General features: G+C 42.8%; 3 protein-coding genes and 1 long non-coding RNA gene across 4 annotated transcripts in view; all 4 read right to left on the bottom strand.

Annotated features, from left to right (window-relative positions):
• Nucleotides 1-41: 41 nt before the first annotated feature.
• On the bottom strand, nt 42-7963 carry LOC109480901 (low-density lipoprotein receptor-related protein 5-like). Its single transcript, XM_019783257.1, has 14 exons — nt 7916-7963; nt 7490-7707; nt 6934-7068; nt 6432-6549; nt 6136-6274; nt 5643-5762; nt 5141-5296; nt 4726-4780; nt 3816-3883; nt 3335-3485; nt 2841-2978; nt 2335-2452; nt 1567-1723; nt 42-1141 (listed from the first exon to the last, which is right to left on the bottom strand). The coding sequence occupies exons 1-14, from the start codon at nt 7961-7963 to the stop codon at nt 42-44; spliced, it is 2721 nt and encodes a 906-aa protein (XP_019638816.1).
• Nucleotides 7964-8254: 291 nt separating this feature from the next.
• Nucleotides 8255-9598, bottom strand: LOC109481263. The gene is made up of 3 exons (XR_002140890.1): nt 9484-9598; nt 8866-9007; nt 8255-8348 (listed from the first exon to the last, which is right to left on the bottom strand). It is a non-coding gene; the product is annotated as an uncharacterized LOC109481263 (long non-coding RNA).
• Nucleotides 9599-10371: 773 nt separating this feature from the next.
• LOC109481251 (low-density lipoprotein receptor-related protein 6-like) lies at nt 10372-15527 on the bottom strand. Its single transcript, XM_019783796.1, has 5 exons — nt 15371-15527; nt 12701-12952; nt 11431-11593; nt 10890-11017; nt 10372-10544 (listed from the first exon to the last, which is right to left on the bottom strand). The coding sequence occupies exons 1-5, from the start codon at nt 15516-15518 to the stop codon at nt 10372-10374; spliced, it is 864 nt and encodes a 287-aa protein (XP_019639355.1). The 5' UTR covers nt 15519-15527.
• Nucleotides 15528-16694: 1167 nt separating this feature from the next.
• Nucleotides 16695-24117, bottom strand: part of LOC109480900 — a 55523-nt gene continuing 48100 nt past the window's right edge. The window contains exons 75-83 of the mRNA XM_019783241.1: nt 22977-23126; nt 22451-22565; nt 21853-21991; nt 21434-21574; nt 20982-21065; nt 20522-20704; nt 19137-19904; nt 18467-18679; nt 16695-17930 (exon numbers count right to left, since the gene is read on the bottom strand). Coding sequence (XP_019638800.1) covers nt 17377-17930; nt 18467-18679; nt 19137-19904; nt 20522-20704; nt 20982-21065; nt 21434-21574; nt 21853-21991; nt 22451-22565; nt 22977-23126 — 2347 coding nt within the window. The 3' untranslated portion in view covers nt 16695-17376. The remainder of the gene's footprint in view (nt 17931-18466; nt 18680-19136; nt 19905-20521; nt 20705-20981; nt 21066-21433; nt 21575-21852; nt 21992-22450; nt 22566-22976; nt 23127-24117) is intronic.

The following is a 24117-nucleotide window of genomic DNA, read 5'->3' as shown; positions in this document are numbered from 1 at the left end:
TACGAATGATGATCAGACCTTTCTCAAATCTACTAGTTAAATCAATCACCTAATATGGTCACATCGAAGGAGCATGTCGCTGTCCTTCCCCATCTGTCCACAGCCTGAAACGACCAGTGTTGCCTTCCGGGTTCGTAGTCCACATAGCCCGGCAGACTTACGCTTCCCTCGACCTGGAGCGGCGTTCCTTCTCCGTCGGTTGCTGTGAGGGTTAGGTTGATAAAAACCCGTCCATCGGCCGATAGGTCGAAGCTCAAAGACTGGCCATTCGGGCACGTGTTTTCGAATGTCGGTGGGCTGACTGTTGAGGCTCTGCTTGGTTGTAGTGTCATAGTACTGGTAGAAGTGGAGGGTTGTCGTGTAGTAGAAGTGGTGGGTGGTTGTGGTGTAGTAGAGGTAGTAGTAGAGGGCTGTTGTGTAGTAGTGGTTGTAGTAGTGGGCTGTAGTGTAGTAGAGGTTGTTGTAGTGGAGGGCTGTAGTGTAGTAGAGGTGGTGGAGGGTTGTAGCGTAGTAGTGGTGGTAGTAGAGGGTTGCTGTATAGTAGTGGTGGTGGTAGAGGGTTGTAGTGTAGTAGAGGTTGTGGTAGAGGGATGTAGTGTAGTAGTGGTCGTGGTGGAGGGTTGTAGTGTAGTAGAGGTGGTAGTAGAGGGTTGTAGCGTAGTAGTTGTGGTGGTAGAAGGTTGTAGCGTAGTGGAGGTTGTGGTAGAGGGTTGTTGTGTAGTAGTAGAAGTGGTAGTAGTAGTGGGCTGTTGTGTAGTAGTAGTGGTAGTGGAAAGTTGTAGTGTGGTAGAGGTGGTAGTAAAGGGTTGCTGTGTAGTAGTGGTGGTGGTGGTAGAGGGTTGTAGTGTAGTTACTGTAGTGGTGGTGGTAGAGGGTTGTATTGTAGTCGTGGTAGTGGTAGAGGGTCGTGGTGTAGTAGAGGTGGTGGTAGATGCTCTCTGTGTACTAGTGGTTGTTGGTTCACGCGTAGTTGTGGTTACGACAGGTGCTTGTGTTGTCGTTGTTACTGGTACCGGCACATGTAGTCCGCAGTTACGACCATCCAGCTGTAAGAAGCGCCCTTCTCCACACGCGCAAACCCTTCCACTTGGGACTGGTAGACAGAGGTCTCCACAGCCTCCATTGTCTTCATCACACGGCCCTAGTGAAGAAAATAAAAAGAAATAAGAGATTTCAAATTCCAGGAAGTCAATTAATGGTTTATACGTTCCTAGCAACCTGATCCTTGATCATAGAACGAAAACTCGTTCAATCAAATGAAACCCAAATATACAAACCTAGCCTAAATTATCGCCACACCAAAACTATACTTTCAAACATTTTTCGGCTAATAGAAACGTATTTTTCTATCGCTTTTAGTTGTGCAACTAATGCAACGTGAATAACGAGATTTAAGGGATAAGCCAGGAGATATACTGCTAATAAACCCAAATCTCCCCTGATAATGAAAGATAAATAACAATGACAAAATTGAACTTTATTGCTTATTCACACCCCACATGGGCCAAATGCACTAAGTTAGATAACTGAGGTACAAGGGAAGAAGGAACACGTAGTTAGTTCTACCTGGATGGGACAGCTGTTCGTTGCCGTCGTACATCCGGATGTTGTGCGGTTCCGTCCCCAGTCCGGAGACCGTTCTGTGTACGCCGAACTGTCCGTCGTGCTGACGCAGTCCGATGACCAAACGCCGGTTGTCACTGTCCGTCATCAGGACGTAGTCCTGAGAATAAAAAAGTAGTTGGTTCGAAGAAAAAAAAACGTTGACATCAGATGCACTTTATTGTGAATGGTTATTTATATAAAAGTACTGTTGTAGAATACATCATATTATATCATCTCATCTTTCAAGGTCCATAAAATAATTAAGCCTTTTGTTGTATTACTTAGAGTTTTGAAGTTGGTTATAGAATTTTAAGATTCAAAAAGACAGTAAGCTATGGAATAATATTGGTATGTTTTTTCCGACATATTACTTTTATCTTATGTTGTACATCAATTTTTCTGTGCACTGAGCGCGCATCAAGCGGACTGTTTTTGCGCTAACAAAATACGCCAGAAACGTGATTTAATGACGCAAATGTGTTGAAAAGTAATAGAAAATGATGATAAGACCAAGATTTGTTAGATTCAGAATATTTTATTTTTTTGCGCAAAAAACTACATAGAGCACCTTTAAGTCTTAGGCAAGGTGCACCGATGCACCTAATCTCTCAAATGAATTTTAAGCCATGCAGTATCTAATAGTAATTTCAGTCTATATGGTGAGCATAGGATAGTAAAAGATACAATGATAGAAAGTATAGTGAACGAAAAACGGCTATGACCTTATACCTTGTAGATGGTTATCCCAGAAAGGTCAAATGCACCAGTTAGCGAATGCGAGACCACATTCCCGCCATTGACGTCACATGATTGGACGGTACCATGGAAACCGTCCACCCAGTAAATCCTAGTTGAAAATTTGGTGTTAAAATAGATGGTTAAAGATGGAAGACACGAAATCATATAGAACGAAACTTACTTCAATAACAAAATATGGAAGATTTTAGCCAGACTTCACCTGGTTTTCTTTGACCTTTTTACCTGTCATTTTGCCTGTCAATCTTCACCCCCATCTATATGCTGTCAGCCTTCTTTTTTTTTGTAGACCGTTTTAATTTCCCCCGTCTGACTTTTCTACCTGTCATTCTGTGGTGTTTGTCAATCTTCCCCGCCCACGACGTGTCAACCTACTCTGCTCGAACCAAAAGACGCACAAACTCACAGCTCTGACGCCCAAAACAATACTTCCATGCCGTAACAGTAAGCAATGAACCAAAAAAATTTAAGAACTTTACCTGTCCTCCAAGAAGTCAATAGCCAGACCCCTGGGCTGATTAACACTGAAGCCGGACACCAGGGTTCTTGTTTCTGTACCAGCTAATGTTGCCCTCGCCACTCTAGGATTGGTCCCACTCTCAGTCCAGAAAAGGAACCTGTTTTGTTTTGGAAAGATTCAATATATCAGATTGATGTGTAAGGGCTGTGCGCATTGAAGATGGCATAACATAGCTCATATGAAAGGGTACTGGACGAGGGTGCTGGTTTAACGTTTTCATATTTCTCTTGGCTCTTCCAATATATACAAAGAGCGTATAAAGTCGTATTCACATAATTCTTATTGGGCTGATATCCCGGACATACTGATAGTTTTCATATAGTAGTATCGGAAAAGAAATCGCGATAATGGAAACCAATCGACGCTTTCTTTCCTATTCTACACAAACCAATGGCTCGTATAGATACTTCCACACTTATCATAACTTATTGTATTAATTCAACATGTACTAACCCTTCGCGTGGATGCACAGCGACACCTAGCGGCTGGTCCAGTCCTGACACTATGACCTTCCTGAAACCGCCGTCCAGTCTGGACACTTGGATGTTTCCGTGCGACTTTTCTGTCCAGTACAGGTTTGATGCCACCCAATCAACAGCAATCCCTAGGAAGGAACAAAACCTTAATATTGTTGTGTACGTTTACTAGCTAACGTTACTTTGATACATAAACCTTCACCTCCCTTTGAAATGACTGCTCAACACTAAAGGTGCCAGAAATCTAGAACTACGAGTATCGGGCAAACAGACACGAAAACCCACAGCTCAGCCACCCCATACTTTGAAATTCTTACCTAGAAGTAATAGTGAATGTAATATAAAATACTAGCGATTTACTTGTTCTAATTCTAGTACCATTCATTAGTTAGGTACGTATACATATTAGTGAGATATTTTCTGTGTGATGTGCTCGTAGTATATAAGAAAGGTAATACCTTCAATGTTGCTCCCTCCGGCGTGTATGAAATGTGGTGCATCGATAGAGCCATGGATTAAGGATCGCCTGAAAACAAAAGGCAAGGACTTCGATCAGCACTTTCAAAGACAAGATTATTTAATTGTGTATTCATTCCTCAAAGCAGTTACTATCATGTGTCTGGTTTGGAAGATAATGACATGTTATCGTATTTATACAGGAAACAGATGTGCCCGGGTGTATGTGGATGCCTGCATTTGCAGGTTCTTTTGGGCCCTTTTCCAACTAAGGCCATGTTGATTTGATTATATGGATGACATCCGCGCGCGCATGAATTTTCGGCCGTTTCCAAAAAAAAAAAAGTTTTCAACCATACTGTAAATCGTACAAAACAGTTGCAAATTGAGCAAAAATATACCATAAGTTACAAAAAAAATAATAAAAACTATACCAATGTCGTAGAATGCCAGAATCAAACGAAAAAAGACGAAATTGTAAAGAAATGAACTTGAAGACTAGATTATTCGCCAAACCATATTCTGTGCCATTTGCTCAACCCTCATGACCACGCAGATTTCATAATGAAAACAATTTCTTTTTTTTTTTGCAAAACTTTTTTTTTATTCGCATGCGCGCATCAATTTTGGGGTTCCCGGAGGATGTCATCCATACAATCAAATCAACATGGCCTAAGATAAAATTTCCGTATCGAGCCAAATAAATTGGTGACCGGCTTCTATCCTGTCAACTTTACCCCAGTGGGAACGCTCCCAATCCAGTTTCGTTCAACTGGGGTAAAAATGACCGGATCAAAGTTAGATCAAAGCTGCTTGCCAATCTATTCAGTTCAAGTCGGACAATTTCATCCTAGTGTTAACAGGGCCTCTAGAGAAAACATAAGTTGATCCCTATGACAAACAGACACTTACCTGTAGATCCGTTGGGTGCCGTCTGCCACATCTTGTGTGTAGAATAACATCTTTCCTAAACACAGACATAAATCCGGAATTAATTCTACTTTGATATCCGAAGACCAAACCTGCCCCATATACTGCTCTACTATCACAAGCGAAGCAGTGAGTTGTAAGACATTGTTTGAGTGTATGTTTTTGCTTACCATTACTAGAAACATACAACTTGAATTTGTGACTTTAACATGCATCAATTCTCTGTTGTATATGCCTGTAACAGTTACCTTCAGTGTTCTGAATGTACAGTTCAAGCCAGATGAAACAGAGCTTGGTGATCATTCTCAACGTACACGGGTCTTATAGTATATTAATAAAGTTCGATGATCTGACTACAAGGCTAGATGAAACAATAGTATTAATGTCATCAGTCTACCTGCATAGTTGACGTCCATGGCCACGACTCGCAGACCGGAAACCAGAGTTCCGAGTGACACAGAAACGTCACTTGGAACGTCCGGTAGATCATGACGTAACCAGTACACCCCCGCGTCACTGGAGAACAGAAGAGCCACTGATGGGAGTCCACCATCTATGGGAAGATAGAATCAAGTGGAAAAATGTCATCTTTCCGCACACGTACGAGTAAAAAGATGCGCAAAGCAGATTTGAAATAATCGACGATTTTAAACAAAATTTACGACGCCTTGAAGCTACTAAAAGGCGCCTGAAAACAGGAATATAGGGCTCTAACTGCACCTATTGCAAGACCGCGTAATGTTAATAATTACAAACACATATAGCAGGTCTATATATAAATAAGGTCAACTTTAAGCACAATTTAAGCGAGCTTTAATGCCGTATTTAGTGCATAGTGAGAGGTCTTCATGAGAAGTACAATATGAGATTTGATGTCCCAACTTATAATCTTTACCTACCTTCAGTACAGGTATGATTGTCGTCTCCCGGAGAATACCCCAGCAGACAGAGACACCTGTGCCCACCTGCATCTCCCACACAGGTGTGCTGACACCCGCCATTGTTCACCTGGCAGTCAGCTGGGAAATAGAAGCAGTAAAGATTAAATATTGTCAAGTCCATGCCCTTGGGCTGATTGCTGGTAACAAACACATAGAAACAAAGAAATAACGTACAAAGGAGTTAAATAAAAGTGGATAATTAAAATGATTTAACAGTACATTCTAGAAGACCAATTGTCTAAAACTAAATGTATATCTGCTGGGTTTGACTTCTTTTGTGTATGCCGTGAAAGACATAATTTTCCACTTTTTCCATGATATTTGGTAAGTTTAAAATGATGAACTCTATGTTATCTGATATTTATCCTGTATTTTTTTTTCATTTGATTCATTTAGTCCTAGTTATGAAGTAATACTTCAACAAGCTGTAAAGTACACAATTCATATTTACTTTCTTGCCATTCCTGCCTGCTGTCGTGGTAAAAAGCGACACCATGCGGCTGGGCTCTGAGCTGCGCTTCGATGACGTCCTCCCCATCCACTATCACATGCAGATCGTCTCCGCTCTGGTCGGTAGCTAGAATGCCAGCCTGTTTTGGGGAGAGAAAAAGGTGGAAATGCATCAAAGCAATATACGAAACTGGAGGTTTCAGACTTTGAAGAAGTATTTGGGCTTCTAGTTTTAGGAAAGCATCGTTCTACATCTAAATGCTGCTAGACAGTGTAAATGGACCAAGAGACGCCTACCCCATCAAACGCAATGTCAAAGAAGTGGGTTCCCGGTGAGTAGCGGTAAACGCCCCGGGTCCCGCTGTCCAGGTCATAGTATCCGATTATGTCAAGCCCGCTGTCTGCCCAGTAAAGTCTGTAATAAACAACAGTGTTGAGCATTGTTTGTTCCTACTTAGATTGAAGCCCTGGCCACAAACGATGATTTGTTTCCACCCAAGCTTTGAGGAGAAAAGGGTGCAATATCTTAATATTTGGATTGTTGAAAACTTGCATCCATCTCCTTTGAAATCTACGACGTGTGGCACAAACTAATCCTAGGGGCATCAAACGGTGAAATGACCGAGGCTTTAAGTAGCTGTATTAGAAGTGAATGATAGTTCGTACACGGATAGTACAAGCTCTGATTTCTAAGTGCAGCACGAATCATTATGGAATCGTCTTCATTTGTAACTTACGATATTTTGCCAAGAACAACTCTGTGATAGTATTCTTTTAAAAGCCAGTCAAATTGCTGTACCTGTTTCTGACATAGTCGATGACCATCCCATGCGGAGCCTGGATGTTGGTACTGACCAGGACTGTCCTGTTCTGTCCGGACAGCGTCGCACTTTCGATCTTCGGCTCCCGTCCCCGGTCACTCCAGAATATCTGCCTAAAGGTGAACGTGTGAATACAACACAGGTGTAAGTCCCAAATATTTTGATATATATTATGTACATTCACAATACACAAGACTTTCATCTTCTGTTCTAGAATTTACCTCAATTGGAATTTGAATATACTAGCAAATTAGCAAAATATACATATGAATATGTATCAAAGAATCTCCAGAACTAGAGAAAGTAAGGACATGGCAGGATTCGAGCCTGAAACCTCTTGGTTCTAAGCCGAGCACTCAGACGTTACGCCACAAGACCCTATTATAGATTAAGACGTTCAATTCAACTCATACCCTCTAGTATGAGTGTGAGACTTTTTAGCTTCCGTCCACTCCCCACGGCCACGATCCGCTACCGGCAGCGGATCGTGGGGAGCGGACGAAAGCTAAAAAGTCTCACACTCAAGCTACATACCCTCGGCTTGGGTGCACGGCGATGCCTTGCGGCCTATCCAAGCCCGTCTGCACGACTACGTGGTGATTGGAGGAGTTGGTGTTGAACAGCCCGATCCAGTTGTAGTACGCGTCGGTGTAGTAAAGGTTCTGGTTCAGCCAATCAACGGCCAGGCCTTGCACGGAGGATGACGTCCCCTTCAGGATTGTCGCCACTGATGCCTCGTTCAGGAAATCGACCTAGCGGATTGGAAGAATTGTGGAATAAATGTATATTAAACTACAGCTTCCAAAAAAGAGGTCAAACCCAAATAATTTAAATCGTATTATGAATAGAATAGTCACTTGTTCTGAATAGTCATATGTATGATGTGTACATTGTTGCAATTTGCCCTTGCGCATGAATTTGCAAATAAACTTACTGTTAATGAAAACTGAAAGCTTTTACCATACTGGTCTTTGACATTTGATTCAACTCAAAGAAAACTGCATTCATGTTTTTCTTGTATATGAAACGTCCAATTTCGTAGAAACGTAACGACAGAAAATGTCAGAAACTGATCAAACGTTCCCGGAATCCCAAACCGTCCTCCCTCGATAAATTTCTGGAAACCTCAGGATGGACCAAAAGTACCTGGAAGTCGATACCGTCCGCTGCCCCTTACCTTCTGAGGGAGTCTGGTGGAGTCGAATTACATCAGAGCCCATCAACCAATTCTAAACCGGGACGGTAGGCGGTATAGACTTCCTAGGTATATGGAAGCTCGCAAATAGCCGCAGCTTTTACCTTGTGTATAGCTTGCAGTCCGGAGTCAGCCCAGAACATCTGTTGCCTTCGGATGTCAAAATCCAGCGCAGTCAAGAAAGATGGCGGATTGACACTGTTTGAAAACAAAAATGATGTATGTAGACATCAACGAAATGAAATTTAAAGTGCATCACAGAGACTTATGTGTAGCGATGGACAGATGGGAAGGGATGCATTTCGCAAAATAAAAATACAAATCAAAGCAACGTTAAATATTGGTCAACAACTGTAGCTGGTACAATGTATGGCAAAGAAGAAACAACAAGCCTGAGGGTACATACATGATCTATATTAAAATACAATTCTAACACTGTTAAATCCATATAATTTTTACCAAAGCTAATCCAACAGATGGGAGGACCAAGTTTTCAGTGTACTGGACAGTTTAGGGGTCAGCAGAACTGATTGGAGAGCGCTGGCAGAAAACAGATCATCTTGGAGGGACATGTCTGCAGCCGCCATGCATCTGCCCTGATGCTTGAGGTTTGTTAGATTGAATCTATTGTATGTTTTTCTTGAGGAGAGTATTGTTACACTCTACCATTCAGAAGATATGTCAGTTATTTACAATAAATAAGATAAGGTCAGACCTGAAGAGATTCTTGACTGTTAAAGAGCCTCCGGATCCTAAGCCCTCCCGGATTGTTGTGGTGTTTCCAGGCAACATTTCCACGATGTTGATGCCCGTGACTTGGTCCCGTCGGGTCCAGACGACACTCGGTGGCACAATAACTGTTGACGCACACAAAAAGAAAAGTAGTCAGTGTCAACATATCTATCCATATCTATTTTTCTACACCTACAATACCAGACAATCGTCAAAGTAACACAAAAATACTTTATTTCTATACAGCTGGACAATGTACTTTGGCAGTAGCCTGGTTATCAGACCTATGTTAACTCCCGAGTCTATGAGAGGATGTAGACTTGGGAGCTAAATAGTTATGGCTACATTTGCATTTAGAGGGGCAGCCCATCACCTAGTCTGTGAAACCCAAGCCCTTTGTCCGGCGCTCAAGGAGCTGCGGACTAACTAAGGGGCCAGCGAAAAGCGAAGTTCAGTCGGGCTACCCATCACTATACCTTAATCGACGACATTTTATCTGTCTGTCATTTGAAAACTTGATCAGAATTATAACAGGCAAACCTGGTCGGGGGTACATGAAATCAACCAATCAGCAGAGCTAAGAGAAGAGTTTAAACTGTACCCAACGGCTGACACGTGACGCCGTCATCCTGGAGTCTCCAGCTGCTCCGACAAGCGCACGTCCTCCCTCCGGGCCGGGCCAGACACAGATGCTGACATCCGCCGTTCTGACTCGTACAGGCTGGAAATCACGGTAGATCATAGCTTTAATACACACGTACATATTATGAAGAATAAAAAATATGGTACCATGAAAGGTATGAGAAAAGATACGATGGTCGGCCTATTACCTCCATCACTTAGGACCTATATTTTTTGCAAAGAGTTTGTGAATTTCAAACAAGAAATATTTAGTTTCATGGTTTTGGATACCCGTGGATTATCCAGAGCCGTGCCTGAGTATGGTTCTGGATAAAGTATGGTGCTGAACATCATGTTCCCATTTACGTCCAGACTGCCCCAACTTCGCCATAAGCAAATGGATGGATACTAACTAGGCTACCATAAAGCGTTAACTCCGAGTGTGGAAGAAAACGTTAATTATTAAATCCCAAGAGGTTGCAACCTACCGTTAGAGATTGGTTGATAAGTTCCTGATTTTATGAGCTGGATCCCAGCTGGACGACTGAGGCCGGTGCCGATAGTTTCGTGTACTCCGGTTGTCTTAGAGGACCTGCAAGGTGCAAAAGGTGTTAAAACAAGTAATTGGACATTTCACACTTTTGGGAAATTTTGATGTTTTTGTGAACGTATTTGAACTGTGGAGGGGATTGTATAATGTAAACAAATCGAGTATGTATTACACCACTTACTGCATATTCTCCACATACTGCCTACCTACCCTCACCTTCAGACGTTACCTCCCTATCAATCAACTGCCAAAATCACCTCCCACCCAACATGAAAAAGAGACACACAAATCCTCAGCTTCTCAAAACAAATGTTTCCATTACCTAACTACACTGGAAAAGGTCCATGCTGTCCAGTAAACGTGTGTATCATCCACAGCAATGCCGAAGAAATGGAACCCAAAATTCCAGTAGAACTGTTGCCGATCGTAGCCGTTCAAGTCTGAGCTCTCGATCTTGTAGGTTCTCGCATCGCACCAGTAAAGACGCTGGGCTGAGGTAACATAAGATAACAATGTTAGTCAATGTGACTGTTTGAAAGATGCAAATAGATTTGTGCAAAATGTGCATTTAGGGTATTGTGCCACCAATAGAAACATAAATAATATGTTCACAACCATATACCTTTTGTCATATAAATACAATGTGTCAATTTCCGTCAGTATCACTTTATAATTGGCACGCAAATATGTTATGGATATTATCTATAGATCATCGTAATGTTATATAGATAATCGTCATGTGTAATATCATAGATATCCTCTTTGAATGTAAAGCTAGAAAAGCTATGGTACAGTTACAAAACATATATAAGGACAAGACATAAATTTGCACGTACCGGACTGGTCTATAGTGAGTCCGTTTGGCCATAGTAGCCCTGTGGTGACCAGTGCTGTCCTCCCGGTCCCATCCATAGCAGCCCGCTCTATCTTAGCCTGGGCCCCCCAGTCTGTCCAGTACATGTACCTGATGGGTACATACAAATGCAATGAACTGTATACACAGACGCGCATGTACAAACACGCACAAACACATACGCACAAACACACACACACAACGCACACACACAACGCACACACACACACACACACACACAAACACACACAAATGATTGCACACGTATCTCAACTTTGATCCAGCATAAAATCAATCCTTCGATGTGTTGAAAAACATTAATGTGACAATTGTTGTGTAATAAGCTTTATCTGTATCTGTATAGCCGGTATAACCGCCTTTCAGCGTAACACACCAGCTTCCGGGAGGCACGCGGCGCGGCGGCAGCTGGCTACATTACACCGATCGACAATACATGTGCACAGGCATTATGTTTACCCGCAATACACTATGTTTTGGACTGTTAAGTACGTAGAAGGACTCACCCGTTTGCTGGATCCAGGGCGATAGCTCTCGGCTGGTCCAGTCCTGTAGTCAGGACGTTCCTGGGGAACCACCCGTCCATCCTGGCCACGGAGATGGCGTCACGGCTCGTGTCCGTCCAGTACACGTTTCCACCTGGTATGTCAAGGGCAACGCCGTCAGGAACTGTAAAACAAGAAACAACGCAACTGTAAAGCTACGGTCACAACCCGGCGCCGTACGTGCTTCTGCGTGCTGTCTACGTGCAAAAACGTGGGCAAACGTAGGGCATCCGTGCGTGGTGAGTACCACCTCCGTACGGAATCCTACGGATTTGGGAGCACGCAGACACGCCGTAGAACTTTAAGTGCATGTAAAACTTTTTCTACGTGCGGTCTGCGGATTCACCACCCGTGCGTGCGAGTACGAGCGACGCGCGTGCCCCGTACGTGCCGTGCGGAAGAAGCACGTGTGAGTACGGCCTCCTTGCGGTAAAGTTGCAATCGCACGTAGATCGTACGTTGTAAGCACGTACAACTCACTTACCACCTGCGCAACGTACGATGCACGCAAACGCTCACGGCCAGACTTGGCGTGCAGACCACACTCTTACACTTTGTCCAACCGTGCGAGTGACGTGCGAGTGACGCCACTCCTTTCCCACGTCTTCAGAAAAAACGTAGCAGACGTAGCCTCCCAAAAAACGTACGGAGAAAACGCACGTACGGCGGGTTGTGACCGTAGCTTAAGACAGCTACCAATATGTTAGAAGACAGTTCATACTATCATGGATGTGTTGAGTCACCGCCTGGCATGCCACGGGCAACGCATGTAGTAAAAGGCAAGAAGCACAACGACAAATGCGTTAAAAGACAGTTCAAAGTTGTGTTGAGTCACCGCAAAAACAAGAAATTGGGGATTTCAGACTTCCAGACGTCCAAGACAGTCTTCCAAGTCTAAATCTAAAGGAAAGGAAACTAGGCAAGAGAAACAAGCGTTTTAAGTCTGGTCAGAGAGGAATACCCGATTGAATTACACCACAAAATTGCTTTCTGTGCTGTTGTCATTTTTGACTTTGAAAAGCAAGAACAGTGAAGATTTATAAAACATAGAAACGAATACTGGACAGACAATACTCATTTTCACTTGAGTCTAGTGGGGAAAGTCGTGTAAAGTGCCTTTCCCAAGGGCACAAGATCGGTGGCATGTCAGGACTCGAACCCGGGACCTCTTGATTCTACTATACAGTCATGCATTTCAAAGAGTTAGAATAAGTTTGAAATTGAAACTCACCCATGGTGCTTGTACTGGCTACGACCTCCATCCCAGTTCCGTTCAGATAAGCTCTCTGTACTTGATGAGCTTGCGAGTCAGTCCAGTAGAGATAACCGGAAGTTGCGTCATAGTCCACTGCGACGGGATTGGGCAAGGGGCCAAGCGGAAGTGTTTCCTTTGATCCCGTCGTTGCGTCGACCTTGTAGATTGCTTTATTTAAGAGATCAGCAACAAGAATCGACTCCACTGAGGCCTGCTGTGCACCTGTACCTATATGTATAAATAAGATGTTTTTCATAGTTGCACCATTCCATCAGATTCCATTAGAAAGATCATTTGCTGGTCCCTCCCCCTAATAACATATTTGCCCAGTGTCAAACCATATACATGATTCTGCCAAATACATGTACATGATTCCGACACTACTTGGGGATTTTCAATATACCTCTGATCTGGGGAGGGAGGGATTTAGTCATAACCTATCCTAACCTAATCGTAAGTCTAATCCTTGCCCTGAACAATGATCCTAACTCTAACCCTATATAACAACTCTAAAACCAACGCGAACACTAGCCCTTGCCCTGGACACCTGACCTCTCACGTATGTGGCAGCTCAAGGATTTGACTCAACACCGGCTCCTTTTTTAGGTTTAAGGGCTGACTATAAACAACGTATGGTGCTCAATTGGCCCAACGGAACTCTTGATTTGGTCACACGTATGGAGGAGGCATTAAGCATTGAATACCAAATATGTATGGTCATAATTTCGGAAGAAAAAACCTGGCAAAGGACTTGCGAGCCATGTTTGTCGGGTGGTCTGTGTTGTACTTGTAGTGTTAACATCATGCTTGGCTGGAAACAGTTGTTTGTGTTCCCTTTCTGACACAACCAGTCAGGAATTTGTGTCCTTTTGGCGGCCATGACCGTGGCACCAGTTGTTTAAGTACCTGTCATCACCTTGCAATTGGAGCCGGGAACAGAACGGTAGTTTTGTAAACAGGCTCAACACTCAATACAAGTATACGATCTCTTTCCGTTACCTGGTTTATGGTTACTGAGGCAAAACGGCCTTGAGTCAGTAAAATGACACCATTAACAACACAAGAAGTTGATCTATTAGTATGTTGAATTTAGCCTCCACTTTCCATAGCGGTATATTCTACAGATATAGAACGTGTTTGGAGACGTTTCAGATGTGAAGAATAAAAAAAACCGAACTCCGTTTGACACTTCAAACTTGTGTGTTTCTCCGTCTTCTCGTATATAGAGTAAAAATTGTTCCAGGACATCTCGGTTTGGGCCAGGACTTTCCCAGTAATTTCCGACACACACCTACTTGTAATGGGGAGAGCGTGGGACTTACCCCGTGTATGGTTGACTGAACAACACTTTCACAGTCTTTTTGACTCTTAGAAGCAGTGGATTGATCGTTCCTTGCAACTATCCATACAGCTCAAACACGGGCAAGTCACGAACGTTATGATTTCAGTGTTGAAAAAAAAACTTGCGTTCTAGATCAATGTTGATCTGTCTTAAGGGGCCGACCGAGGTGTTTTTAACCCTTCATCTTGTCCATTGTTTTAATGTGTAGTTTTCTTGATTTAATAAAGATGATACGACGTATCAAACACACAGTTTAAAGTCTGCCTCAGAATGAATGTACCGAATTGAACACAAGCGAATTTTCAGGCTGCATTTCTACTGTCTTTTCTGACCCTTGACGGACACTTCTTACCTCCAACTTAAATGCCTGGAGGTGTTTCTGCAGTTAATTTGTATTCAACAAGACCGGCTGCCCTACTTTTACAGACACCTACAAACACGGTAGATTCAACTTTGCCCTTCTACGGCTGAGATCCTATTGCCTGATAAAAAAAAACAACCGCCGAAAACACACCACACTTCAAACTACAAATGTCAAGTCGAACCAAAGTAGGTGGTACATGCACAAGAAAGCAGAAGTACTAGTACTTCACTAGATAGAAGTACTAGGTGACTATAAACAACCGTTACCTAGAAAAAATGTATAGTATAGGGAGTACATGTCACTTCTGTAATTGCCCACGCATTTTGAGTCAAAATAACACCAACAATAAGCCGGTGTTTTTTGTTTCTGATCCTATTGTGATTATATCAGCATCCCCAGATCATGTTTCAACGTCTACTCTTGTTTCCCATTCAAGGTCGTCACAGTGCCGTCGATGACAAGAACTAGTTCCTCTTTTGAAATATCGGCAGAAAAACGCACCTGTTTCCTAACTTCTTTTCCTGTTCAAACGTGGCAGGAAACATCACAAACACCATCAAATATCTCACAATATATACACGTATATAATGAAAAATCTATGACAACTGATACACGGGGTGACATGTGTACCAACCGTACTGTTTTTGACTGTTTTAGAAATGGAATAATTCTTCTAACAACAACAGATTTAACGCCTTAAACCTTACACCTAAAAAAGAGGAACTAAGTATGTACAACTTTTGAAAAGAGTTAACTAGCATTTTGAAAGACTTAACTAACATTTCAAAGTTAGTACTTACATGTATTTCTAAAACGAACCAGTAGGATTAGCATTTAAGCTTACTGAGCAATTCTGTGCGATTTTTCGTGAAATTTGTTTCCGGGTTGAGCTAATCCTTAGTGCGGCCTACTTTCCACGCGTAATTGAAAGTGATCTTACCTTGAAAGACGCTCAGAAGACACAGTAACTTCACCCCGAGTGAAGACGAGCTGTACTCAGTCTTCATGGCCTGGAAAACTCTTGCACACGGTGACAATTCAACAGCGGAGAGTCGGCGAAACGCGTGCCTCGACACAGCAGCAAACATAGCCTTAAGTACGCAACATACATGTACAGTAACCCGCGGGCGGGGAATACCAGTGTCTTTTTGCGGTACGTGACGAAGTCCTGCCACCGACCAATGAGAGAGAGGAGAGCGGTGTCGGATGACACTAACAACCTGCGTGTTGACGTACTCAGAGAACAAAAGCGAACATAGCCCCAGGCCAAAATCTACCTATACAAGCAGGTGTCGACAGGTTTCACTTTCTCTCCCCTGTTTCTTCCCTGGTTTTCCCCCACGCGAGATTTGTGGCATATCTGGTGGGATTTGAGGAAGTCACGAAGTAACCAACACGCACGAGGAAATTGGCAAGAGAAATTGACTGTATGGCTCTGCTGAGTCATGTTTTAATAGAGCGAAGGGGTGGCTGACACAGCAATAGGCTATGTGCAGGAATGGGGGAGGGTCTGCATGCTTTTTGCTGCGGCGTAGCGAACCATTTCAATTCAACGTAGCTGCCCGCTTTGAATCAACCTTCAGTGTTTTTGGCAAAACACTGTAAGTGTATTTGTTTTTCCTTAATCCCACGTAGATCCCACGCTATTTGTTATCGTATATTGATCGTTATACGTTATTGAAAAAAACTTGTGTCATGTACTCGAACGTTAGATTGTCCCAAAATCATAAAAGAGCGTCTAAGGTCCTCAGACTAGATTGCCAAGCATCCCATTGGTACAAAAGGACATGCCAATGACGTAGTTTCCATAGCCTCACACAAGAACAACTTGATTTACCCTTAAGCGTTGCACGAATCCCCCATGCAGACCCTCATGAAAAAAAGGTATTTCCCCATGCTGAAAGATTACACCGCAGTGCTCTTAAATAGATACACTGAAGGGGGCTTTTAACAAAGAAGAGAAATTCTCTAAACTCGTAAACAAACTGGGCAACTATTTTGTGTTCGGAGACATTCATGATGTAAATTCCCCCCAGGTCATATTTCCAGTTGAGTGGCGTCGAATGGCGAAGTACCCTAGGCTAGCAGACATGAGGTCATGGGTTCGATCCCTGGTATTCGTAGTTAGACGTTGTGTCATTACAGTCACCTGAGTGTGAGGAATTATGTTAATAGTTTACATCTTAAAGCAAATACAAACTTTTGTAGTATTTTTGCTCCATTTAATACAAAATTCACAATTTTAAGCATGACAGAGTAGCAACCAAAGCTTGTAACTTCTGTAAAATCCAGATCTAGCCTGACTTATTCATTATAAGAATATTATTTTGTCATGGAATGCTCTATAGATATGATTATTACGTGATACGTTAAGCAGCATTTCTTTGCTTAAACACAACCTATTTCAAAAGAGTAGCAGATCTGAATACATGTTTATAAGTAACAACAATGCAAAAAAAAAATAGGTAAACACAGAAAAAGGATTAATTTACAGATAAAATGGCAGGTGTATGGCAGATATTTACATACATTTTCCTCCCGGTCAAAGCTAGCACGAAGTATATTGTGATGTTGTGATTGTTCAACATTAATTACCATGTTTTCTGTAATATGTAATATCTATGTAAATTTTGTTGTCATGGTAAAGAGGAGGAAGAAGCATAACGTGTTTGTGACCTGGATACCAGCAGGCCTGCGCCAGTCTTACTTGCCACCTACATAAAATATAACATACCATCTAGTATAACATAGATTTTCACAAACGACAAAAAAAATCACTGGTTTGAAAATTCGACTCAAAATGTACAACTGAATCATCATAGCTCATAACTTTTGATTTTAGATACCAATTAAATTTGTTCACTTTTTCTATTGTCAAAATCGGTTTACCATTACTTTACTATTTTGCTCTGACATTTGTTTCTATTCACAGATTTTTTTCACACTTTACGCATTTCCCTCGCCTTTAGATCCATACATAGGATTACTGATGCCTCCTGGTTGGGTATAATCGTCCGGGGGCTGTGTCTCGGGCTCCTGTTGGTCTGCAGCTTCCTTTGTAAGCTTGTCGTCTTCAAATATCTCCCAGTCGGTGGGAGGGGCGGTGTCGCCTTGTGCAGAGGGTGCGCCAAGATCGCGATTTACATTCTCGTACACCGGTGGTGTAGCCTCTGAGGCCGGTTTGCCTTCATCAAAGATCTCCCAGTTGGCGACTGGAACCTTCTTTTCTTCCTCTGTGAGGTTGATGACGCCATCCCCCGCTATCGGAGCGCTGGGAGCGAAGTTGTTGACGCCTTCTCCCACCACTGGAGCGCTGGGATAGGGGACGGCGTGCTCCTCGGCTTGCGCCACAGTTTCTTTGGAAAGTTTGCCGTCATCGAAACCCTCCCAGTCGGGCGCAGACGGAGCGAGCTTCTCGGGCAAGGCCTCGATCTGCACGGCGTTCTCTGGTTGAGCTTTGGTCAGGTCCAGGAAACCGCCATCGGCACCTTCCGCCAAACCTTTCACGAGAAAGTTTAGCAGCATGTAAAATATGTTAAGTATTTTGTAAACCACGATTTCTTCGCGGTAGTCTTATATTCGCGGTTTTCGTGGTCACTTCTGTACCGCGAATTTATCATTGCCGTGGAAAAATAATTCCCTATTTTTCGACTTCCTTTTTTCAGCACCTGCCACCACCGAGAATGTATAGTTCCGCGAACACGTGCATTTTTCTCAGACCTCAAACTTTTGCTACCGCGAACAGAAAGTGATTTACTATTTAAAATGCCATCATTACTTCCAGATTTAGATATTTTAAGTGTACAAATCGAGTAAGTTAAGCCATACAAGTGTATGGGAGTGGATGGGCTAAGATTGAGTTTCAGTTGATTGACGGTGTTATGACCGGGAATTCGATGTGTGTGTGTGTGTGTGTGTGTGTGTGTGTGTTTTGCCCATGTACAATGTTTGTGCATATATAGCATATATAAGACTTCAAAAGACAACAAACGACATGAGCTTTGTCGAAACACAATAATATTATGTACTTTCTTACCTGTGTTGTAAGGGTGGGTGTCGTTCATGCCAAACGCTGGATTCTCCTGGGTTTCCAGGTCCTTCAGTCTGACGTTTTGTCCCGGGTAGGTGCGCTGCTTCCTGCGATAGTACATGTAGCCCCCTAGCGAGATGGCGCCTAACAGCAGCAAGGCCACCACGACGCCTACGGCCACCGCTGCGGTGTTAGACCTGCCTTTCCTTGGCACTGATCCTGTTTGATTAAACAATGAAGAAATACAATTATCGTTGAATAATTTCAGCAGGTTCATTCACAACCAATTGTTGAACAAGACCCCACGTTTCGATGGCCGTTTGTCATCTTCATCAGGGCAATTATGACTGGTTCACTGTGCCCTGAAGCTAGATGTTACTGGTTCACTGTAAACTGAAGCTACTAGACTAGATGTTACTACTACCAATCGTTTGGGAACGCATTGTTAGCTGTAACGCCTAGCTTAGATGCACAGTGAAAAAGTAACACATATCTTCTGATTTGTGCACAGTGAACCAAGTGAATAAAGAATTCTGATTGCAATTTTCGTTTAACACCTCATATATGTGTGACTGCCACTTGGAGTGGAATATGGGTATTCTGAAGAATAATCAACATAGCTTTTGATTCTTCTCCGAAACAGCGTCACCAAAAAGAACACTTCAAAGAAACTCACCGCAGCCTCCGTCTATCTCCACGGTCCCACTCGGACATTCATACTTCACAGCCATCGCCGTGAACGAGTCCCGATCTGCCGGGTAGGTCTGCCCGTCCACTTCTACAGCCACGTTCCCAGCCGCCACTTCCATCCTTATCTCGTCTACCACATCCTGCACGTGGGCCTGAGTCTGGCTGATGCTGTCCTCCAGGCTTCCCTCTGACGTGTCTGGTGTGGCCTTTACTGCGATGTTCACGTCCAAACCACTGGTCGCTCGTTTGACTCTCTTGGACCAGATTCTGTCTTTCACCGCCGCATCTTTCTTGACCAAATGCATCACTACGTCTTCGCTGTTACCCATGGTTAGAGAGGTAGCAAGGCTTTTCTCTGGGAGACCTACACTTCGTTTCTTTCTGTATGCTTGGTTGTATGGCGGCATGGCTTGCTTCTCCAATATTCTTTTGTGCGATGACTCGGAAAGACGCGACGTATTAGGACTGTCTTGTAACAATGGTAATAAAAGCTGTTGAAGCTGTGGATTAGCAGGAAGGCCATCCTCTAGTTCTCGCCGTTTCCGTGTGCTGCTGTCAGAACATGACACCGTCATCTGATCTGCGTTGCAGACGTCGACGTTACTTCTTGAAGCAGTTTCACAGATGCCTCGCCGTTTAAAGTTGCTGATGAGGCTGTTTCTCGCTGAATCGAGCGTCGACGCGTCGTTGGTGCATGGTACGGCTGGAATTCTGAAGGCTACGTTGATGGAAACTGCTTCGGGTGCTGCAACGCCTAGATATAGGATGATATTTACAGTCCTTAAACAGAGTACATAGTGAACTGTCACACTTAAACATGTTACAAATAACCTATGTCACATTCGTCGCACGATTTTGATGCCGCGGGGATTTTCAAGCAGGCTGTAACAGAACCAACGGCCGAAAAGGGTCTAAGACAGCTTCTCTTGTAACAAGGTAGCTGCATTTGTACGACATGCGTACGACAGTTTGCGATCGTATGGCGATCGTAGGACAAATGTGAGTAGACAAGATACCATTTCAATTGCGTTATCTGCACTATGAATATCAGAATCTACAATGTGTAGTTCACTTCCATTGATCGTTGTGTACAAATGCAAATACTGACAGGTATGACTAGATAATCTCCAAGCAGATCCTAGGGTGCCAAATGACAGTATCAAATTGGTCAGGCAGTATCCATTGGGTGGCCTATTGGGCTATCTCTGGCCAATGGATACTGCCTGGCCAATTTGATACTGTCTTTTGCCACCCTAGGATCTTCTTGGAGATTATTGACTAGATACAAGTCCCATGTCATGCCAACAGTTATTTCCATTTCATACAAAACGTTGCTACGTATATATAAGTACAGTGCTCTAGTGTTCTTACGTGCGCAGGCGAACTCCGTGCTCTTGTTCCAGTTGCCGCTCGGCAGACAGTTGATGGAGCTGACCGTTGGTTTGAAGTTAGGCCGGCAGACGACACGACAAGTCTTGACGTTTGCTATGACCGGGCAGCTGCCGAACTCACCGTTAGTCACCGCCGGTAGAGTGTCTTTGGTGCATGTCGTTACTGAAAATGTATCAGTCATACAAAAAGGCATTCAGAAAGTGCCATGAAGAGTTATACGTATATGTGTAGAAACGGTACTCCCCAAACAGAAGTTGCAACGTTGGTAGAAAATATTGTGAAATACGCCCCATTTTCTGTTGCTACTCTCCACCAAGTAATTAAATCGGGTATTTCCCAGTGATCTTACTTGTACATTGACAACTCCAATTCATTGACAAAACCAAAAAAGTTCGTAAGAATAGATTTCTCATGGAATGTTGCCTGACTATTACTGTACCTGGTATCGGCTTTGTAACTTTTGTTGTTCTTGCTACAGTTGTTGGTGCTGGTTTGGCTGCCGTGGTTGTCACTGCTGTTGTTGCTGTGGCAAAAATGCATCGTGGTTACTTTCTAAACGTTGTGGCAATGTCAGTAGGTGTTGTAACACTGGCTCTTATTATATCATACAGTTTCAATATATTGTCGAAAACCCCAAGCACTACTTTCCGTCTGAAATCTCCGAGTTCTTGTTGGAATGGCTTCTATGTTAAATCATGTATCCAAAACAACGTTAGCAACATTGTTATTTTTCAAACATGTATAACATCTATTACTTCCTGTCTGAAATCTCCTCTTTCTTGTTGAAATTCCTTCTATGCCAGATATCTACATGTAGAACAACAATAACATTGCTATTTTTAAAACATTCATAACATTTCATCCATTAGAAACTAAAACAAGTTGTCTTACTTGTCGGTGGGTTTGCAGGGTTAAAACAGGTTAAACCGTCCGAACGCAGCGAATGGCCCTCCCCGCATGCGCAGATTTTGCTGTCCGAGGCTGTTGGCAGGCAAAGCTCGCTGCAGCCGCCATTTTGAAGATCACATGGACCTACAAAACACACGACAATTGCATACAAAAACATTTTAGGTGTCCCTAAGAGAAAAGGGCAAATGTTAACAATTTTTTCAAAACATATGTAAGAGTAAAGGACATGCAGAAGAAAAACAACTACAAATTTTTATTTCGGTAGGGAAGTATTGTTTTTATGTTTAATTCTTGGTTGGGTGTCTGCGTTGTGTGTTTGTGTGTCTTTCTACGCTTGGAATTCGAATGATAACTCCAAGTTTGGAAACGGACATTTTTAACCGGAAGAATATATTTCATACCTCTAGAGAGTGGCTGTTCACTTCCGTCGAACACGCGAACACTGTGAGGAGTTGTCTGAAGCTGGACCACCTTTCTTAGCGTGCTTCTCAACCCGATACTGACGGTCTGGTTTGTACGGTCCGTCCAGAAAATAAAGTCCTTGGTGCAACAAAAAACAGCTGTAATGTCATGCATGTATGTTGAAGTTGTATTACTTTACTCATCAGGCATCTTTAATCATCAATATCCTTTCGCAACTTCTCGAGTTATGCTGCAACATTCAACAAGATCATAAAAAGCCCACTGCAGTACTGTTGTGTAAAGCTAGGTGGACCATTTTTGAACCTGACCATTGTTTCCACAACAGCTACTTTTTTATTTATTTATTTCAGCTTCATTACATTACCAAGTATGTAATTGGACAGGGGGAACAGGTTTAGCCTTTGTCTTAGCCCCCTGTCCAAATTAAAAACATACTTATCTACCAAATACCAAAAAGATCCATTTGCAACTACTAGAGTTATGACGTTGACATACATACAGACCCAAATCCATCCCACCGAGGCCAAAATGAAAATATACCCTTTTGACGAAGGCAATAAGGTAATTTCAAAGTACCTTGTAGACGGCTAGTCCAAACAGCTCCCCGTTGCTTCTCCAGTGTTGTTGGGGCTCCCTCCCGCGAAGATTTGAGGACATCACGATTCCGGTACCACTGTCAGCCCAGTAAATCCTACAGTAAAGAAAAACAGATTCATGCATGGAGGGCATTGCTATATGCATTACATAATCGTTATATATCTTAAGTTCCATGTATGTATGCCACACCTGGGTCTTCTTCCGTGTGATAACTAGCGGTACAGCCCGGGTTCTATTCGGTTATTACACGGGCTTCTGTAAGTTCCATAGAATAGTTCGAACGCGTTTCGTGGGCCGATTTCGAAAATTCGAGTACCGGATTCGGACGTTGGAATTGACGTTGTTGCATTTTTGGACACCAGATTTTGGCATATTTTGCATTAAAGGGCGGATAGGTATGCGTTTGGGCAATCCGATACGCGGTTGGACTGGAACCTCTGGTGATACGGAATACACCGTGTTGTATTACATATAACTCATAGCGTTATACAAGGGTTAAACCTACCGGCTATTAAGGAAGTCAATGGAGAGAGCAGTCGGTTTCCTGATAGAAACCCCGAGATTCGATCTAATGATGACTTCTTGTTCGGTTCCAGCCAGAGTAGAACGTGAGATGCTGGGAGAATAGTCACCGGCTTCCGTCCAGAACAGCAACCTAAAAACAACATCCTTTAAGTACGCACGGTGCTATTCTTTTCTCTATATGTAACTACAATTCTTGTAATATTCTCTATATCTAAATATTCAAAGTATTTCTATAAATGATAGAATAACTAGAATAGCTGTAACACTAGCCTGCGCAGCTACAACATTCGCGTTTGAAAGTTTAGTTGTGAACAGCAGCAACTTTGATTAAAGCGGTACGGAAATGTTGTTTTCGGTGGCTGCGCTGTGGGTTTGTATGTCTGCTTGTACAGAGTAGGTTGATAGCACGCGGGTGAAGGGAAGATTGACAGGCAGAATGACAGGAGGCAACAAGCTCTGATAGAACTAATGGCTATGGTAGCTAGCAGACATTCAGGAAGCAGAGAATTGCACGAATGACTCTATAATACTTTCCGGAAGTCTGCAATCTTAATTTTTTGTATAGGATATATAGAAAGTGATAACTTACATATCTATAAGTAATTATAAATTAGAATGCCAGTAAAAAGAACGAAATTATGAAAGTAATATTTACTTTAGCTCTGGATGTACAGCGATTCCTTGTGGGTTATTAAGATATGATTTCAAGATTTTCCTGGAACTTCCATCCAAGCGAGCGACAGAGATGGTCCCACTGCCCCCGCCTCCTGTCCAGTAGACGTTAGACGTCACCCAGTCAACAGCTATCCCTGGAATCATATGATTGACAGTACAATTCAGTTCAGTTCACATAAAGCACAATGTCTTGTACATGCACATAGAAGCAACGTGGCCTGAAAGTATGTTATATAGATATTCTCTTAAGAGATGAAAAAAATCATCGTCTCTTCATGTTTCCTTTCATATCATTTCAACATGTGGTTATCTCTTAGCATTTATGCAGAAAATATTCACACTGAAGTGAAGGGAGATGTAGATACATATACATACATACATATGGAAAAAAGCATCATTTCTAGCAAAGCAAACTGGCAACCACTATTCAGACCATTACATATATA

This window comes from Branchiostoma belcheri, unplaced genomic scaffold (genome assembly GCF_001625305.1).
Source record: "Branchiostoma belcheri isolate BF01 breed outbred unplaced genomic scaffold, Haploidv18h27 scaffold109, whole genome shotgun sequence".
NCBI lineage: Eukaryota > Metazoa > Chordata > Leptocardii > Amphioxiformes > Branchiostomatidae > Branchiostoma > Branchiostoma belcheri.
The sequence above is the reverse complement of the archived record's forward strand: the minus strand, read 5'-3'. Positions and strand labels throughout refer to the sequence as shown.

Coding starts and splice junctions, on each gene's coding strand:
- LOC109480901 (XM_019783257.1), bottom strand. CDS start 7,963: ATGAATGCAGTTTTCTTTGAGTTGAATCAAATGTCAAAGACCAGTATG. Junction 3,486..3,815: donor CGGAGGGAGCAACATTGAAG/GTATTACCTTTC, acceptor GTTCCTTCCTAG/GGATTGCTGTTGATTGGGTG. Junction 1,142..1,566: donor CGAACAGCTGTCCCATCCAG/GTAGAACTAACT, acceptor TTTCTTCACTAG/GGCCGTGTGATGAAGACAAT.
- LOC109481251 (XM_019783796.1), bottom strand. CDS start 15,518: ATGTTTGCTGCTGTGTCGAGGCACGCGTTTCGCCGACTCTCCGCTGTT. Junction 11,018..11,430: donor GCCCTGGATCCAGCAAACGG/GTGAGTCCTTCT, acceptor TGTACCCATCAG/GTACATGTACTGGACAGACT. Junction 10,545..10,889: donor ACTCACTATAGACCAGTCCG/GTACGTGCAAAT, acceptor ATGTTACCTCAG/CCCAGCGTCTTTACTGGTGC.